The sequence below is a fragment of the Ammospiza caudacuta genome, chromosome 27 (genome assembly GCF_027887145.1).
Source record: "Ammospiza caudacuta isolate bAmmCau1 chromosome 27, bAmmCau1.pri, whole genome shotgun sequence".
Lineage (NCBI taxonomy): Eukaryota > Metazoa > Chordata > Aves > Passeriformes > Passerellidae > Ammospiza > Ammospiza caudacuta.
This window is the reverse complement of record NC_080619.1, coordinates 5,133,434-5,153,328: the sequence shown is the minus strand read 5'-3', so window position 1 is coordinate 5,153,328 and position 19,895 is coordinate 5,133,434. Positions and strand designations below refer to the sequence as shown.

The 19,895-nt window shown below is 44.7% G+C and overlaps 1 protein-coding gene across 1 annotated transcript; it reads right to left on the bottom strand.

The window, feature by feature from the left end:
• Window positions 1-1,599: 1,599 nt before the first annotated feature.
• On the bottom strand, window positions 1,600-19,501 carry TOP2A (DNA topoisomerase II alpha). Its single transcript, XM_058820513.1, has 35 exons — window positions 19,416-19,501; window positions 18,984-19,127; window positions 18,727-18,817; window positions 18,246-18,309; window positions 17,658-17,803; window positions 17,003-17,100; window positions 16,510-16,722; window positions 16,136-16,309; window positions 15,849-15,950; window positions 15,242-15,379; window positions 14,992-15,130; window positions 14,554-14,711; window positions 14,030-14,155; window positions 13,475-13,585; window positions 13,278-13,383; window positions 12,793-12,902; window positions 11,969-12,061; window positions 11,383-11,497; window positions 10,963-11,084; window positions 10,247-10,395; window positions 9,736-9,967; window positions 9,484-9,618; window positions 9,195-9,395; window positions 8,437-8,632; window positions 7,103-7,194; window positions 6,771-6,917; window positions 6,577-6,660; window positions 6,276-6,473; window positions 5,248-5,353; window positions 4,821-4,961; window positions 4,247-4,391; window positions 4,059-4,120; window positions 3,815-3,934; window positions 2,659-2,858; window positions 1,600-2,242 (listed from the first exon to the last, which is right to left on the bottom strand). Exons 1-35 carry the CDS (start codon window positions 19,446-19,448, stop codon window positions 2,105-2,107), a joined length of 4,629 nt encoding a protein of 1,542 aa, XP_058676496.1. The 5' UTR covers window positions 19,449-19,501; the 3' UTR covers window positions 1,600-2,104.
• Window positions 19,502-19,895: the final 394 nt, after the last annotated feature.

The window sequence follows — 19,895 nt, the reverse complement described above, 5'->3', positions numbered from 1 at the left end:
GGCCGCGCTGCGGGAGCGGGGTCAGCGCTGGGGGGACGTGGTGACCGCCGGGTCGGACCCTGGTGGCAGCACGGTCCCTCCAGCTCTTCATCCTCCCGCCATTCCCGAACGCACCACGGCGTGCCCGCTCCCCAGGCACTGCCAGGGGTGTCCCCAGGCACCCGCTGTGCCCAGGACTCGCTCCCCCAGGGATGGCTCCAACAGGGCAGGACCAGCAGGTTCCCCATCCCCGGTGCCCCTGCACAGCTCGGCCTGGCTGAGCTGTGGCTCCCCATAACAGCCCCGTACCTGCGCGGGCTGCGGTCCACGGTGTGCCAGCGCTGCTGGCAGCGGCTGTCCAGGGCCGTCCAGGACTGTCCGGTCTCTTTGTCCAGCTGGGATGGGATAATGGTCCCACAGCCACGCCTGGAGTCCTTTTAAAGGGACAGAGCGCCCGCAGGGGCGCCTGGAGGGAGGGAAGGGCTCAGCGCTGCCGGTGGGGCTCAAGGACAAAAGCTGCCCTGCCCAGGTTGAGAGAGGAGTGGTGGCCACCTCAGTGCAGAAATGCCCCCAAACTTTGTCCTTCCCAAACCCACAGGGCCTTTGGGTCCCCAGGCTACAGCACTGGACCCCAAAAGATCCCCCCATCACCCCCTGATGCATCAGAGCCTGGGTACACCCATGCCCTGCAGTGCCTGGGGGATGCTCACAGCTGGCACCATCCCTTTCTGCCCCAGCACGCTGTGCCAGGGCTGTTGGGGGTTCCATGGATCTTCCCAGGTTGTCCCTAACTCCAGCACGTGTAGACTAATCCCTACAAAATCCTGTGTGGCACAGCCAGGGCTCCTGCCAGCAATTGGTGAGCCCTCAAATCCTCTTTCCAGTAATGGGAGCAGAACCCAGGACAGCACAGGTCATCCTCAGATCCCCCTCATGCAATGCCCAGGGTGGGTAAGTGCCTGATGCCCCAGAGCCCAGCTCCCATCCAACATCCCCAGTTTTGGGATGGGAAACTCCTGGTATTGACTCCGTGCTGCACTCTGTGTTCCCAGAGCTCTCCATGCACCTGAGGGTGATGCCAGAGCTCAGAGGGCAGCCCCACAGCCCACCCGTGGCTCTGTCCTGGGTGTTGTGCAGCAAGAGGAGCTGTAAATAGCCCGGCCCGTGCAGGGGACGCGCCGGAGACGCTCTCCAGAGCCAGTGGAAAATCTGACAGAGCTTTCCACACTTGACTGGGTTCCAGCAAAGCACCGATAGCACGGGGGGCCCTGGGCTTTCATGGAATCATGGAATGGTTTGGATGGGAGGGGAGCTTAGAGCTCATCCAGTCCCATCCCTTCCACAGGCAGGGACACCTCCCACTAGAGCAGGTTGTTCCAGCCTGGCCTTGGACGCTTCCCGTGCTGGGGCAACCACAGCAGCTCCCCCCGTGCTGGGGACCACAGGGGTGTTCACAAGAATTCAGCTGGGGAGCCACAGTGGCCACAGCCAGTGGGGAAGTGGCCAAGCAGCCCAGCACCCTCAGAGCTTGTGCCAAGCCCTTTGCTCTGACACAGGGAGGGCTTAGCACAAGCTCTGCAGTTGTTATTTCCCAAAAAACCCATGGTGAAGTGAAGAAAATAAGTACAAACGCTTTTATTAGACAAATACTTCAACAAACAAACTCGGGACAAGAACAAACACAGAAATATTTACATAGTGAAGGAATAGTGCTGGAAAAATGACTCCAGCTCACCTGTTGGGTGGTAGAATTAAAAATTATTGTATTTTAGTACTATAAGATATTTTAAGAGCAATGTATAAATTTTAAAGGATTTAGCATGTTCTAAAGTCAACTTTAACACTAAAATGACCACAAAGTGTCAAATAATGGGGAAGAGGGAAGTGTGGCAGCATTTGCTGGGCACGTGGCTCCAGTGTTCACCAAAAAGGGGATGTTCCTGCTTAAACAAATCTAGCTTATTTAAAACCAAAGAAAAAACGAGCTGTGTTCACCAGTAATGAACAGTTTTGGAGTGGCTCACATTTGGTGAAGATTTCCTAGTCTGAGATGGTCTTTGGTGGGAGCTCTGGAGCGCTGCTGAAGGCTTGTTGTGGATCTGGAGTTTAAAATTTTCCTAAAAACTCAAAATAGATCATCCTCAGAGGATTCCTCCAGGTACTGGACGGGTTTTTTGGCACGGCCAGGCCTGGCACGGGGCTGAGGTGCAGGGCTTTCATCACCAGAATCAATGGTGAAGGTGTCTTCCTGTACCTTGGATTTCTGGAGGGAAAGCAGGAAAGGAATCATGGATGTGAGCACCCTCAGGGAATGTGATGAGCACCACATGGGGACAGTGGGTGTTTGGGGTGGTGGGAGCAGACCAAGGATCTGGGGTGGCTGACCCTTATGGGGGAAAAGGTTCTTAGCCCAAAGGGTGCTCAGGGCATGGTCACAGCCCCAAGGCTGACACAGCTCCAGCAGGGTTTGGACAACACTCAGGGACAGGGTGGGATTGTTGGGGTGCAGGGCTGGGAGTTGGACTCTATGATCCTTGTGGGTCACTTCCAGCTCTGAATATTCCATGATTCTACGACCCTCCTCTTCCCCATTCCCCACACCCAGGTAGAGGTTCAACCTCCAGCTTTTCCTGACAGAAGAACCCACCCCACACTCTCGGGTTCCCTCATTGCACAAACCTTTGATACAACAGATTTGGCAGGCTTGGAGCCAAAATCTGAATCAGAATCTGAATCCAAAGAGCTTTGCTGCCTCTTCACAGCCTTCCTCCCCTTGGCATTGTCACCCTCGCCACGCAGAGGTCCCTCCTTGGCTGCTGGCTTGGCTTTGGGTGCAGCCTTTTTTTTGGCCAGGATATCCATGATGGAGGGCTGGTTGTCTGGAACAGAGCACGGTGTTAAACCCGTGTTTCACTCCTCTCTCCTTCCCAGTTTGGGAATTACTTCCAACAGAAACAGGCTCCGTGCTGCCGCGGGGTCAGCGCACAGGTCGGCTCCGTTTGAAGCTGGGTTTTCTAGAAAGATCTTTCCTCCACAGATGGTGAGGAATGAGGTTGTTTATCTGCTCAGTTCCGCTACATTTAGAGGATCAAATGAAAGCGTCCCCAAAGCAATTTACAGACTATTTCAGATTGAAAAGTCCTGATCTCTCAAGGCTCCATAACCCATCTCAGACCTTCAAAATCCTGCACGGCAAGGAAGGAATTTCCCAAACACTCAACTCATTCCTTCTTACCTATATTTTCACTTTTTAAAAGAGCATCTTGAAGCACAGCTCATTTCAGGCTCTTTCTGAGTGATAACACGCGTTCTCAATTTAGGAGTGGAAGTAACACTATTTTCCTGCTGGGATCAACACCGAGTTGATTCCATTTGGAATATACAAAACAGTGTCAAAGTCTGGGGTTTAAAAATCCCTGAGTCAAATCTGGAGATGGATGAGCTGGATCCAGCACTGAATAGATCAAACTACCCCCAAAATCTTCCCTGCTTTCTTCCCAAAAAGACACGAAGTAGGACATTGACTGCAAGACACAAATTCCACTCGGATTATCCCTGCCAAGTATTACATAGCACTGTAGGAAGCATTCACTTTTCCTGTTCCCAAACTAAAATTCCCTCCCTCCTAGCATGTCCAACATGAACTAGAACACGATATGTTTGGAAACAGACCTCAAACATGACAACCAGAGAACCTCTGCCACAAACCTCAGATCTTTGCTGAAATGCAAACTCCATTTGCCCAGGCCCTGGAACACCAAGCGAAATCACTGGGACTGTTTCCCACAGGAATTATAATTGTTCTCTAAAACTGATGTTTCTGAGCTGCCCTTACCCTTGGTGGCTCCAGCCTTCTTGGCTGCTACAGTTTTTTTGGGCACAGCCTTGGTGCTCGGAGCTGGGACGGATGGAGCTTCAGGAGCCTGGCTCACCTTGTTCTCAGGGACATCTTGGGCTGGAATGGGATAAGGAAAGCAGAAAGTCAGCCTGAAACAATCAAATTATCCCCTCTGCTCTTCCCTGTGCACTGCTGAGGGATTATAGAGCAATCCACGTGGTTTAAGAGGTCTCACACTCACCAGGAACAGCACTTGGCACTGCCTTTTGCTTGGGAGCTTTTGCTGCTTTTTCAGTGGTTTCCCTGGAAAACAAAACCCCAAGTTTTTAATTCAGTTTATGAGGCACTAAATAGGGGAATAAAAAAAAATAGCTTTTAACTTCTGTGTAGCGTTAAGCACAATTTCCAGTGATATGGAAAAATACTCACTTGGGAGCAGGTTTGGGCTTGGGAGGAGCCTTTTTCTTAGAGTTTGTGTCTGATTCTGAGTTGCCTTCACTGTCACCCTGGAATTCAGGGTCCTCATCTGAGCTGGAGTTATTTGAGTCTGAAATGACCATGGGCTTGACTTTGGCTGAAGGAAGAACACAGATGTGCTATTTTACACATTTGGCAATATGCAGTTCTGTTTATTTTTCAATATTTTAGCTACAGTTATTAAAAAATAAAGAGTTGAATAAAAACAAGCAGATGCTGAGTCTGCCAGGGAGAGGACTCCAAATGACAAGTGTGTTCTGTCATTTGGAGTCTTCCAACCTCACCCACAACACATTTCATGTGCCAAGACAGTTGTGTAATTAAACCAAATGGCCATATTTCTCTAGTTGCCCATTTCTGCTTTTCCTTGAAAATGTGCACAAACGGTAGAAACATTTAGTAATTTCAGACAGAAAAATAAAGAAGGCTTTTAAAGATGATTTCTAAATGTGATCTGAGGCTCTGGGAGGTCCCTATCTAGTCTCCACAAGGAGGACCATCCTTCTGCATCCATGTCCTCACTCACCTGCTGCCTGGCGAACCACTCGCTCTCTTTGAGGAGGTGCTTCAAAGTCAGACTCTGAATCAGACCCTGAGTCAGACCAAGGGTTTCGTTTCTTGGTTTTCTTTAATGGCTTGAAAGGCAGAGTGGCCTGTCTCTTAGCTCCTGAAAAATATTGGGAGGCAGGATGAACCAGCAAACTTCCATGTGTAGTTCAGGGTCAGTAGTTCAAGTTCAGCTTAGAAATACACTGGAGTCAGAGGATTCTGGCTTGAACAAAGAGAAATAGGAATCTATCCTGCTTGACTGTTATCCAGGATCACTTTCTCACCCAGTTTTTCCAAAATTACTGATCCTAGGAGTTGCTCACCACCCTCAGGAAGAGGTCAGATAACCAAACTGACAACCCTTTCCCTCTTTTCCTTGGAGGGAATAACATCAAAGCATTTACCTTGCTCATTCTTCAGCTTCTGTGCTAATCTCTTCTTCAGGTCTGCAGTCTCCTTCTCTCCGGATGTGTTTTCATCCTGATTCTCATCAAATTCAGTTTTTTCACTCTGCAGATGCAAGCAGATACCAAACAGTGAGTCAGCTCACAGAGAAGAGGCACATGGGGTAATGGAGGAAGGAGCTGCTTATTTTAGCCATGTAAAACTAGTACAAGAAACCTAAGTCTGTGAAATAAACTGTGTGTAGAATTGATTACAGACAGGATCTATAGATTGGACAGGATCTGCCCCAAAATCAGGTGACTTAAAAGGCAAAATCCAACATGAACAAAAACAGGAACTCTGGCCCCACTCTTGAGCACTCTGGTCCTGCTGCTGTGTGCTGGCTCTGGGGGATGGGGATGCAGGATAGGACAGGGTGGGATAAAAACAAAAGCAAGAATTATTTGGAAAAACTGTTGGGTGGAATCATGTGGAGGAAAAGAGTGACCTGTGTGGCTTCCAGGGTCAAACAGGTGAAGGGATGGGTTATATCTCTCTGTTGGATATGGCTGAATGACACAATTTCAACTAGTCCTATAAAAACAGTTCAATCTTTTTTATCTCCTTGATACAGAGAACAAAGATGGCATTAAGTGGGTGAAAGCATTGCAGGATATATAAAGGCTGTTCTGGAGAAGGAAATGTACTGGCTGTGCTTCCTGTCTGCTAGAGGGTTTATCAAATTCCCAAGACACCTGGAACAACCTTACTTGCATCCACCCCCCTTTCTGAGCTACCAGCCCATCCCTGGCAGTGCAATGTTGCCAAAAATTCCCCTCTAAGCCACCTCCTGATATGTGAGTCTGTTCTCCTTCAGACTGAGATACCCCTACTCCCAGTGTTCCCCAAATCCTCAGGATTGGGTCCTGTCCCTCTCCTTGAACAACTGCTTCAACAGGACAAGTCCAGCTAACAAGGATTCACATTTTTAGGACTGTATTGAAGAGGGTGTAAAGGAAGATGGAGCATTTGCAATGTTCCTTTTTACCTTTACTTTCTTCTTAGTTTTCTTCTCTGCCTCTGCCTTCATCTCAGCAGTGATGCGAGGAACAACCCTGATGCCATGAGGGGATGGCATTACTTCTGCCAGCTGGGCCTTCTTCACCTTTGCTTTCCCTCCTTTCACCTTCAGAGGTTTGCCAACAATCCCTGCACTCTCATCCTGTGCTTGCTTGGCCTCCACTACCTGCAGAGGGGAGCATAAAATAACACAAAAAATATACAAAAGTCAATAAAGGGCTGGTGGATAAGATGAGGGAGTTGATTTTCTGCACTGAGCATTGACATACATCGAGTTCTTCAATGAAGGCAGCAAGGTCTTCCTTCCACAGGTCAGAGGGACTCTTCCTCTTAAGGTTTTCTAACTCCTTTTCCTAAAGGGAATCACAGATAATCATTAATAACATATTTCAATCCACCAGTCAAAAATAACACATAATATATTGTAAATATAATGCTTTTACAAGGAAAGGAAGGCACATACTTTGTTATCCCTCTGTTTGCAGAGCTCATCTTTCTTCTCCTTGGTCAGATACCACAGGGGCATGTTCAGCAGGTAGTTGAAGTCTGGGCCAGAGGCTGCAGCTGATTCGTTGTCCCTCTCTTCTTCTTCCTCCCCCTCCTCTTCATCCTAAATGTGGATTTGAAAGAAACTCAGTCAACAAAAACCCTGACACACATGGGTAGGGCTACTGATCAAACACGGAAGCTCTTGGAATCCTGCTCATTGAAAAGTAACTTGGGCCTCTCTAAGGATTACAAAGCCTCAGAGCTTGGGCCAGTTTGGGCATATTCAGAGGATGACTGAGGCATTACCTTGTTCTGAGCCTCCTTCCAAGCCTTCACTGGATCAGACTCATACCCTCTCTGGATGAGAACTTGGATCAGCTCTTTCTTGGGTTTGTTTTCTGCAAACAGACATTTCAGGATTGTCACTCAATGCCCACAACCAATGGCAGCTATAGGAGTGACAGATGATCTTTACAGTTTGCATCCTGTGGTTGTAGCTGCTCACCATCCTACAGAGCTCCAAACCAACCTTTCCACATCACAGCTGGGCCATGTGGAAGAGCCTGAACAACACCTGAAAAACTCCTATTTAGCAGGAGATTTGTCAGGGAAGCATTGCTCCTGTACCAGCCAAAACAGTGTTAATATTTTTCTTTGTTTCCATACATGCATTTCCCCTGTTTTAAGTAGTTTTTGAACTTGGAGAAAAAAAGGTATGATGGTATAAATATCATGTGGAGAAAGAAACCCTTGATAGCTTGGTATAGCTTGCACCTCATTAGACATCACCCAGGAAATTTATGCTCTAAGTGCTCAACCACTGGAAATGCTTCAGCTGGAATTTGCTCCTTTTTAAGGTATCAGAAACCATCAACCATGAGACACAAATACAAATGAAACCAGCTCTGGCAGCCTTGGAACTACTTATTACAAAAAAACCCAAGAAAATGAATTTCAGGGGAATTATTTCTCTTCCTGAGTTCAGTCAGACAGACTCGAGCTGCTGGGATTACTGGGCTGCCTTCAGACACAAACCACAAAGCATCTTATGACACGTTGTCTGGCCGTGAAGGCAGCGGAACACAGCGCGGCTTTTACACCGAGGGGGAAAACTTGATTGAAAAATGTGAATGTTGGGAACAAAGATCTGCTTCTTTTTCTAGCTCATGATTCTCAGATGCTGCTGCTTGAGTATCATCTAAGTTTGAAACCCCCAGTCCGCTGAGAACATGATTTGGAGAATTTTTGCAGAGGTTTACAAAGATAATGGAGAGAGATACAGATTCTTAAAAATGCTTTTAACAGCAAACATTGCCACTTTCTAAACCCACAAATAATTAACACTTACTCCTACCAAGTCAGAAATAAATGGGAACTATTGCTAAACTATTAAAAAATTCTCTCAAAAATTCTCAAACACAGAGCAGGAAAGCTGCATAAGTATCCCATTGTCATTATTATGTGTATAATACACAGACCAAGGATACTCTGTGAAGCATTTTCCTCTTAGATGTCACAAGAACAGAGATAAGCCCTGGTGTGGTTTGTAAAAACCAGCCTGGGGCTGAGGGGGTGCTGACAGAGTTCAAGAGATCACCCAGTTCTCCCAGTTCCAATGCCAGTCACCAAGAACAACATACCAATGACAATTTTGCCATCTATTTTCTCCAGGATGAAGCGAGCCTGGTTGCTCAGCTTTGCAGACTCAGCACCCAGCATCCCAATGAGCCATTCCTTCCTCAGATTGTAATATCGGAGCCGGAGTTCAAAGAACTCCTTAAGAATATCCTGGGGAGAGTCGTATTTCTTGAGAAAGCCGACATGGTCAAAAAGAACCTGGAAGGAAATGAAAGAACACAGGTGTTATGATGATAAAACTGATTCCAAACCCACTGAAAGTTACCTGTAACACAGGCGTGATGGTACCACTGAATTATTAATTATTAATCAACAAATTGTCAAATTTCAGTGTTGCTCAAGAAACTACTTCAGTTTGTGAGCACAGCAGCAGAGACAGTTTTAGAATTTCAGTGTTCTTGAAAACAAGCAGTAGAGTTAAGGTTACTTGAATCTTAGAGCTCTGTGCAGGACAAACATCTCGCATCAAAGCTTCACACATTGTCAGGAACCAGATGTTCAGTGCCCCTGCTGCTGGCTCACAGAGCTCTGCAAACTGTGATTTCAGATCATTTTGCCTCCTTCAGGCAAACCATCCACTCTGGACCCACTCCTAAGCCAGGCTCTTGACCTTTGAAAGCTGATTTAAAACCAGTAACAGCAGAAAAATCAAAGGGAATAGGTTACTGCCAAAGAGGATTTTTGTTTCACGCAACGACTGCAGCTGTCCACAGAGTCTGAGTTAAACCAAGAAATTCCTTCAGCAAAATCTGTCACGTACCATGGAGTTGCATGTTAAACTTGTTTGGAGTTTGAAGACTTTATGCAGCCCCACAGCTTCGGCTTCTGCTAGTTTATCTTCAGTCATCTTCACCACAAACCTCACAGTGGTGTCTGTGTGATATTCTTTGTAGTCTGTGATTAGAGGAGGGGTCTTCTCGGTCCCATTCAACATCGGCTCCAGAACCTGCTCTTTATATGTCTGAGGAAAGAAACAAAGTCAGATCCAAAACCCACTACTCTTTAAAGAGCAAACTGTACATTCCCAGAGCAGATTCCCTGTTTATTACCTGTGTCCATGTTCTGACCGGCAGCTCAGTGATCTCGATGGTTGTAGAATCAAGGATGGACACTTCACCACTTATCACATACTGATTAGGCCCCAGCTCATCTATGGTGCCTTTGAAATTTTTGTAACTGGGAAGCTGAGGAGCAAAAACACTAGAATCAGCTTTGTGTGGATGCCTCTTTTTTTAAGCATGCCCATAAAATGCTCAGTAAACTAACAAGCAAGATATTTGTTTTTTAATTATATTATTTACCATTGGCAGTGGCTCCTCTCCATCCATCAGCCGACGGATATTGTTAACAACTTCTCTGATATCAAAGTTGGGGATTTTACAGGCCCAGCCAGTGCCAATCCCTTCAGCCCCATTGACCAGCACCATTGGAATGATGGGCATGTACCACTCTGGCTCCACACGCTGGTTGTCATCATAGAGGAACCTCAGGATGTTGTCATCCATTGGTGGGAACACCAAGCGTGCCAGGGGACTGGAACAGAGAAGGGAATTTAAGCCCAAATTCTTGTTACAGAATATGACTGCCATGCAAAAAGAAACCTCCTTAAGTTTTATATTCATTTACACATTCTCTTTGCTGATAACCACGTTTCCATATTGGAATCTAGCACCTGAATCTCATTTAAATTGTTGCCACTCTGAGCATGCAAGTATAGCCCAAAGTTTTAAAGGGAAAAATCCAATTTGTTTTTCATTCTAATTGCTGTAAAATTGAGTCCTTTAGTACAGTAAGAACTTTAGAAATGCTGACCTGAGCATGGTGAAGATGTATCGAGGGCTGGCAGAGTCTTTGCCCCCGTGCAGCCTTGTGCCAAACTGACCAATGGGCTGGAGCAAGTTGAGGTTGTTGCTGCCCACGAAGTTTTGAGCCAAGTTAATGATGGTCATCATCAGTGCAGCCTGCAATAAAGGAGGTGCAATGCTGTGCAATGCAGAATGGTTCAGGGGATGGACAAAGTAAGGCAATATTCACACCAAGAACTTGACTGATACAGATGATAAACTCAATTGATGAAATACTAGAGGTAAGCTCAAGGGAAATGCATCCCAAGACCATCTGAAATGTTCTAGTGACCCATGTCTGTATCTATTGCTGTCTACCTGCTCTGAAACCTCCAGTGAAAGATTCTGTCAGTTTCCACAGAGAACCTTGTAGTAGTGCTTAAATTTCCTGACCCAAGCAGAAATGTTATTAACATTTGCCTAAGTCCATCACAAAATAAGTTTTGGGTTTTCTTGTTCCAGTTTTTGAATGAATTATGATCCCATGAAGTCCAGGCAGGAGAGGCAGAGTGACCAACATCAGATTAAATTAATACTGAAGAATTAATTGTGGAAACAGCTGAACAGCAACTTCCCTTTGTACACACTCAAACATCTAATTCTGCTTTAGAGGCATTGTAACTCACACCAACAGAAGGGCTTTTTGCCTTTTAAAGTGTTTTGCACACCCAGGCAGGTTCTTACCTCACCATGATGGTATGAGGACATCTCAGCTACAGAACCAGCCAGCTGAGCAACCTTCACCTCCCGCTTATCGTTCCGTTTGAAACAGGTGAACAAAACCTTCCTCTGGCCTGGCTTCAAACCTGTGTGAAAATAGAAAAGACCTCATGGTTAGAACATGTGATGTGATGCACTTGGCTCTCCAGCGATGCAAGAACTACTTAAAGATTCTGTACCAGCTGAGTAAGGCACTGGCAATAATATACTACAAAATGGACAGGATATTTCATCCACTGATGAAAAAACTCTTAGCAGAAAACAGACTTCAGGATGCTGACTCTGACACCTCAGCAGGTTCTCTGGCTCTGATGGGACATCAAACACCCATTTCCTCAGTTCTGGGGATACACCATGCAGAATCATGACTTAAAAATCACTTACCATCAACCAGTGATGGGATTGATCTCTCATTATCTGAATTTGAGAACAGCACTAACTCCTTGTTGATGAAGTCATTGTATGTCAGGTAATCAGTGTTTTTCCCATACAGGTATTCCTAACAAAAAAAACCAGAGGAGATTGCCTTAATTTTAACAGGGCCTAATAATTTTCTTGGTTAGTTTCACTGAAATGGGAACTCCTTGTAAGACCAGCTAAATACAGTTCAAGTGATGACACTCTTAGCATGGCAAAGGGAAACACTTCCCAGGATGCATTATTTCCACCATTTTGATGGAAATAAAGACTTCATTTGCCTCTGCTTGTGTTATCATTTTCCTTTTAATACAGCAACTTGAAAGATGAGAGTTAAAAATGAAGTTGACAGTTGGATAATTGACAATGAGGCTACACTGATAAGATGAGAGAAGAAGCTGCTCTGCAAAATCCTGACACATTTTCAACGTCCTCTAATCCGGACCTGACTCACTGAGTGAGCTGTGTGCAGCTCTGGTGTGCTGGGATGAAGCTGAGAACAGCCCCAGGCAGGGACTGGAAACCAGTTTCCTTATAAACATAAACCTTTTACCTCTGGTAGACCGTGCAGCTTCCGTTGTCTTCTATCCTCCATGAAATTAGTCAGCCACTCCTTTCGCTCTTCTATCTTCTTCTTGCTAAAGGCCTGCATGTTACAAAATGAAAAATAACTCAGTTCCAGAACATTCTGTGGTTGTGCACTATTGGATCACTTGAGAAAAAGGAAGAGCTTACCCAGGAGAACAACATGCTAATAAACAGGCTGATTTCATAGCCTGAGAAATGCAGTAAAAGGGTTCTGTAGCTAAACATATTAAGAGCATAATTTCCACCACTCTGTAGAAGACAGAGTAGTTAGGTTTAAATTTATAGATTTTTAATATAATAACAGATGACTAAAGCAGATTTGAGGGGAAATTAATATTTTTGGGGAAAATTTTGATTTTTTGGCTTTGCCTAACAACTCTGAATATTTAAGAATCAAAGACCAGCTAAGGTGAAGTTCACAGAAACAAGAACTATTTTAATCCACTGCTTTGCACTGGGGGAGGGAGATCTAACTTGGAGAAAACTGCAGCAGAGTACACAGAAAAATGTTGAAGGAATATTTACTATTGTGTCTGAAAATGTCAATTGGTTTGTAGTGATCAGTTTGTTCCAAGCTATATTTAAAGCCCATCACTAAAAGGGTACTCTTGCCCTCAGGTTGAGGGGCAGATTCACCGCTCCTGGTTCAACTAAAGCTGTAGCCTTGGTAACACAGAGATTGTCTCCAGCCCAGAGGCCTCCAAGAGCATTTTAAGAGAAAATACAGAGCACTCTACAAGGTGAAATACCAAAGGTAGCAAGCCAGCAATTAAATCAAGTGTTAGTTACCAGGGTGATCGCAGCATCATCTTCAGGCCCAGAATATTTGAAGCCAATTCGGTGTTTTGCCATATCTGCAAAGTATTCTTTGGCCTCCTTTGATGTGCTGGTACCCAGACCTGCAGGGACAGGAGAGTTAATTCTAATGACTTTTTGCCTAAATTAAGTTCCAATTCAAAGAAATATTTTGCTATGCCCAGTTTTTGTGATGCACCATATGAACATAGAGTGTGAAGACGACTTGCTGAAAATTTAAGTTACTTCAAAATAAGATGTATCACAGAAGTCACAAAAATTACAACTAAATGAGCAGTAGCATGTAATAGTTTTGGATTTTGTCTGTAATTCCTGTAAATATCTGAAATCTAGTTGGAATATCATAGGAGGGAAGAGACTTGGGAGGACACCCAGACCAAATCCTTTCTGCAAAGCTGGATTGCCTGCATCAAAGTATCAATTCTTGGATCAGTTTCCCCATATTAAGTTTTACAAACCTTTGTAGTACTTGATTTTCCATGAGTTGTAGTTCTGTGTATTGGCTTTCCATTCTTCAAACTCAGGAATGCTGTAGAATGCAATTTCTTCTTTGTTTTTAAAGGCCTACAATGGATAAACATTTTAACTGTGAAATGAAAGGCATTTTTGGGCAATGGATCCTCAGTCATCCACCTCATCCTCCCTCAGCCCTCACCTTTATGATGGGAGTAATGAATTCCTCCAGAAAATTGTGTCTCAGAAGAGATGGCCAATTGTGATGGATGAAGTTAATCAGCAAACCTTTGATGTGTGATCCATCCTGATCCTGAATTTTAAAATAAAAAAAAACAAACCATATTTTATCATGGAATGAGGGAAATGACAATTGTTGCCTTAATAGTAAATGACTCTGGAATTCCAGCTAACTGACCCTATTAACTTTCACCTATGAAAAGGTGACCACGTGTTAATTGCTCAAAATTAAGAGAAACTGAAAAGGTGTTCTTGGTGAAGAAAGGTGTCAAGGACTGGTCAAAGACTTTGAATCAGCAGAATGGAGAGACAATGTTTAGCTGTTTGATGAAATTCACCATTTTACTTTTTTTGTGGCTGAAAAGACATTTTCACTCACAAAAATGTAAAATGGGAAAAAGAAACACAGAGAATTAGATACAACAATAGCAGCACTTAGACAAATATTTTCTTCCTATCTCTTTACTTAAATGCTAATTGTTATCCTCTCCCAACTTTCAATTTTAATGAACCTAACCTGATCTGTCATGATCATAATCTTTCCATAGCGAAGACTTTTCAAAGATTCTTGATCTTCATAGTTCTTTTTATACTGCAAACCCACAATCTTGATGATGTTGTTGATTTCAGCATTTTCCATAATCTGAAAGAGATCACACAGAATGAAAACTTGTCTTTCAGACTCAAAATGTAGCTCAAGAAAGCATGAAATTATCCATAAGTGAATTATGGGCTGAGTTGTGTCCTGCTGGGGTTTTATTGCTGTTTAGAAATGTGTAATTTCTAATGGTTAAATTACTCTAGATAATTCAAACCATTTCCCAATGCACAACATGAATATTATCCCCTCAGGCAAATCACTGAACAGGACTTAATCAATATTCCTACTTAACCAGTGAGGCAGGCTCAAGCTGAGGGAAGTGTTTAAGACACTGCTCCTTGGAGTTCCAGTGCTCCAGGTGCAGCTGCACCTACTCTTTGTACAAATCACAAATCACACCACACCTTCCACCACGTAACTGTAACCATTTTCCAACCCACCTGCTTGTGAGAAGCTTCCCTGACATTGAGGATTTTCCCACGAAGAGGAAATACTCCATATTTGTCTCTACCAACCACTCCCAGACCAGAGACAGCCAGAGTTTTGGCTGAGTCTCCCTCAGTCAGGATCAGTGTACAATCTAAAGAATTCTTGCTGCCTAAAAAAGAAGAAAATTGAGTCAGTTTTCTGCTTAAGAAATGAAATCCAAGGCTGCACATTCACGACTGAACAAGTATAAATAATCTTTTAAGGCAGTTTTTTTGGCACTGCACACAGTAAGTGGGGATAATCATAGTAAATGGGACTGCAAAATGGGAGTAAAACTATAATGACAGGTTTTCTCTTCTCACTTCTCCTTAGGAGACAAATCTTTTGTTCAAGGAACAAGTTTTAACTGTTTTTCAATGAACTGGTTACAAAGGATGTCAAACACTTACCAGCATCGTTGGCATCATCCAGTTTAGGAACACCCTTAATCTTGGAGTGTTTCACAGCTGAACATTTCTTATTCAGCTGGTTCTGAGCTTTAAATTTTACCCAATTCAGGATACTTTCAACAATGCCACAGCCAACTGCCTGCAACACAAAACCCAATCCAAAGTTGTGGGAAAAGCCTCAGCAGTGACAGAAACTTTTGTTATGTATTTTTTACAGACATCTTGACTGCTCATGCACATCAGGACTTACACCCTTAATGAATTTTTCACTCAGTTTACAGGTAGAGCCGAAGTTCTTTGCTTGCAGAGTCATGTTCTCCTTAGTCTGAGAGTCAAAGGTTGGATTTTCAATTAAGGCATTCACAAAAATCCACATGTGGTTCTTCACCTGTAGTTAAATACAACAAGGATCATGCACCGTACAGTGAGGGAACACTCAGCACTGTAGGGTTTGGAATTTTCATAGATATTTTGTTAATTTTGAACAGCTAATGAACATTCATGAAGTGTTAGATGATTTGGGATGTCAAGGAATTGGCACTGCCACCTCAAGAGGTGTTATCTAACAGATAGTGAGGTTTAGTGCATCTACACTGACTTGCAAAGGGAAGTTAATTGGCTTAAACTGGACAATATGAGACTTCTATAATTAGCAATCTTCTATATATTGTCTGCACAATGAAAATGTGTTATTAATTAATACACCTATGCATTAAGCTGAAGTTACAATGTGCACAATGAAATGTCTGCACAATTAAAATGTGTTATTAATTAATGCAGCTATGCATTAAGCCAAAGTTACAATTTGCAGTAATGCTCAAGTTGTGCTTCCCACCTGGAAAATTCTGACACTGTACCTGGAAAGGCTTCACTCCAACTCCATTTTTGTTCTTCTTTTTCACAACATCAATGATCTTTGTCACGAGCTGGTCAGCCACATAATCAACGTGCCTGCCACCCTGAGGAGAATGGGACAAGGACCTGAGACTGAGGCCACTAAACCCACTAAACTATAAATATTTAAAACTTGAAGCACATTCTTTGCAACATTACTTTTCACTAACATATGCACACTTACAAATAACCAAGAATATTCATGTTGAAGAACATGGCACAAGTTTGATTAAACACACTAATGGGTTACCTTTGTGGTGGCAATGCTGTTAACAAAGCTGACTTGCTGGAAGCCTTTTTCACTCAAAGTCAAGCACACTTCCCATCTGGAATTGACTTCCTCATGGATAACTTTAAGTGCATTCCCAGTTTCATCAACCTTATCCTTCAGATAAAGATCCACATAGCTGCGGAATCCTTTCACCTGCACGCAGATGAGAGCAGACAACTGGTTGATAATAGCTCCTATAAATACTTAATTCACATCCTCCTCCTGCAAAAAATCCCTCCTGCATGTGTTCCTTTGCTCTGTGTGATGACAGGAATGGCCTCAAAAGAATCTCACTGGTTAAATGGCATGGAAAAAACCCCAAATATTTGTGTTTCTTTTCAATGCTCACTTACAGGAAGCCTCTGTCCATTCAGGAAAACTTTGACATCCTTTGTGGATCCAGCAATATCATAAGCTCTTCGAGACATCAGTGCTACAATGTCCTTATCCAGAACAGTCATTTTGAATTTGGACAGATCAGGTTGGAAAGTGACACAGGTGTAATCCTCTCCATCAAAGTGTTTCAGCTTCATTTCTCCAGCCTTTCCCATGTTGTCTGTCCAGGTCTGAGGAGAGGAGCTTTGGTGAGTTGCAAGTCACACACACATAACTACCTTAGTTTTTAAAAGCAGTGAGATGGTTTATGTGTTTTAGATATCTTTAATTAAACAAAAAATCTGGTTAAAAATCAGATTCTCATGTTGTCTGCTAATTTCATTATTCCTTTGAATTACATTTTGTGGGTCAAATTTCCTCTAATCACACTGAACTAGTTTTGAAACAAAACCTGAGGGTCTCATTTGAAAACCTCAGGTATAAACTCCTTGGAAAGAAAACTGCTCCTACCTGCTTGAATAACTTCTTGTATTCACGACACCCAGTTTCCACAGTAAATTTTGTGCTGAATATGTTGCACAGTTTGGCTCCATAACCATTTCTCCCCCCTGGAATTAGAAGGAACACAGACTTGTGTTATTCTCTTTGTCCAAAACCATCTAAAAGAATCCAAGGCTAACTGGAGTTTGTCAATGTCCACCCAATCCAAAGACAACTGTCAACAAGCAACAATATTCAACAAGCTCAGTATGCAACTACAAACTTTGATTTAATGAGGGTTTAAGAGAATATTCAAAGATAAGTTTCCCATGTTTGCACTGTTGTTATGATTAAACAGAGCACAGAGACTTCTCTGATGGATTCAGAATGTGATTTTCATAGAATCACAGAATGGTTTGGGTTGGAAGGGACCTTAAAGCCCAGATTGCTTCAAGCCCTGTCCACCCTGGCTTTGGACACTTCCAGGGATGGGGCAGCCACAGCTTCTCTGGGCAACCTGTGCCTCACCACACTCACAGAGAGGAATTTCTTCCATATATCTCACCTAAATTTCCCCTTTTTCAGTTTTCACACTGCATCAAGGACCCCCTTCCTGCCCTTTCTAGTTCAGGTCACAGACTTGGAGCTGCTCAGAGATATTAGTGCACATCTGAGCCTTCCTCACCTGTGACTTTCTTCTCATTGTCGTCGTAGTTGCTGGATGTCAGCAGCTGTCCAAAGATCAGAGCAGGCACATAGACCTTCTCCACTTTGTGTTCAACAACTGGGATACCCTTCCCATTGTTCCACACACTGATTGTGTTATTCTCTCTGGGGAGGGAAAGAAAAATCTGTTTTTAAGGCTGCAAATGGCTGAGATAAGAAAGAAGTCACCTAAAGGCTCTGGGGAAAGGCACCATTTCACCAGGAACAAATCTGTGCAGAGCAAGTGCAGCAGCTGCCAGCAGAGGGGGGACAGGCAACACAGAAATGCCCAGATCTGCACATGCTGCCTCTGAAATGGACCCACACACCAAACCCCGTCTGTGCTCAATCAAGATAAACAGGGAGAGGAAGAGGAAAACCACAGCAACAAAAGAGCTGTTTCCCCAATCAGCCCTCTGTGAGACACCAGGGCACTAAGCAGTGAGAAAGGCTTTCACAACTGGTGAATTAAATTTGGGCTATCTCAGATCAGCCCCACAGCCCTGCAGTGCCACCTCAGCTTTGCAGAACAGCTGGAGGCAACCAAAAACAATGAAACCAAACTTACACATCAATTGTGACTTTAATGCATGACATGTTTTTATCCCTCTGCTTGTTGTCTGCAGCATTGACTAGAAAGGAAAGAGAATATTGGTTTTTTATTGCATTCTCAGTCAAGGGAAAACTATGAACTATGAAGTGTTCCAGTGGAATGAACACGAAAACTCACTACAATGTTACTAATAATCACCTCAGCATGAAAATATTTTGCAATTTACAAAGAGGAGTACAAGTTATCATGGAAGGTTGGAAATGACCTCTGAATTCCTCCAGTGCAACCATCAACATAAAAGGGAGAATTTTGGGCAGAACGAAATCAGGTTTGTAATTGGAGTTTTAAAATTTTTCTTTTAGTTTGTTTCCCATTAATAGCTTGCTATTAAGCAGTGCTAATAAGCTCTTGATAATTTATGTTTAGCTCCAGTTTCTTCCATTCAACCCCCGTTAATAACCCGTCACTCACTGTCTCAATGCATCTGTCAGCTTACCCAGAATCTCATCAAAGATTTTGTACAAGCCAGGCACAAAGGTCACATCTCTGCAGTTGAGGCCAATGCCTTCATCATAAACCCACATTTGCTGAAAAAAAAAAAGTAAAAAAGAAGAAGGAATTTGTAAGTGCCCAGGTCCAGCCCCTCTTTTGTGCCATTTGTGATAGATCAGCAGATGTTTTGTGCTTTGTAAACAGTTGCTAAAGAATCCCCGCCTGCACCGAGGTGCTCGGGGGGTTCAGCCCTGCTCCTACCTGGGTGACGAGCTCCACGGAGCCGATGTAGGTGTCTGGCCGGAGCAGGATGTGCTCCAGCTGCGTCTTCTTCTGGTAGATGTGCTCCACCGAGAGCTTCTTGGGGCCATCGGGCTTGCCCACCACGATGTTCTCGTTGGCGGGCTGTGAGGGGAACAGGCGGCGGTGAGGGGAGCACAGGGGGAACACGAGGGGGCCAGGCCGGGGAATGGAAGAGAAAAACAATCGCAGAGGAGCGGAGAATCTGAGGGGAGTGAGGGCTGGGGAAAGGCAGAGAGAGGAGCCCGGGGAGACCCTGAGGAGACCCAAGGGGGGCTGTGAAGGACCCGGGGAGATGCTGAGGGGGACCGGGGAGAACTTGCGGGTGCCCGAGACCCTGAGGGGACGGTGTGGCGGGGGATCACGAATTCCCGCAGCGGTCGCAGGACGTACCCGGAGGGGCGACTGGGGCTGCGAGAGCTCCATGGCGGTGGTGGCGGTGGTGGCAGAGGCGAGAGCGGCTGAGGCGGTGATGGCGGCGCCAACGTCCCCTTCAAACCTCCGCTCGTCCCGCCGAAACGCGCGGCCAATCCGCGCCCGCGGCTCCCTGCGCTCTGCCAATCGCAGCGCAGGGGGCGGGCACACGGCTAGCGCTCTGCCCGCCTTCTGACCAATCAGAGGCCGCACCGCGCGTTCAAACCGGCCAGTCGGGAGGGGGAGCGGTGAGATTGGCAGCGGGATTGACCAATAGAGAAGCCAGAGGGAGGGCGCGGAGGCTGCCCGTTTGCCGTTGGCGATGGGACACAGTGGGACGCACTGGGATATACTGGGATATACTGGGAAACCCCGACACACACTGAAATACACTGGACAGACCCTGTGAACCCACTGAAGTACTGCTATACACTGTGCGAGCCACAGGGATTCACTGGG

What these genes read in the sequence shown, in the direction of transcription:
- TOP2A (XM_058820513.1), bottom strand. Translation starts at nt 19,448, where the DNA reads ATGGAGCTCTCGCAGCCCCAGTCGCCCCTCCGG. An exon ending in CCTTCATTGAAGAACTCGAT is followed by an intron (nt 6,474 to 6,576) that starts GTATGTCAATGC and finishes TCCCCTCTGCAG; the next exon opens with GTAGTGGAGGCCAAGCAAGC. An exon ending in GAAGGCTGGAGCCACCAAGG is followed by an intron (nt 2,859 to 3,814) that starts GTAAGGGCAGCT and finishes GCTCTGTTCCAG; the next exon opens with ACAACCAGCCCTCCATCATG.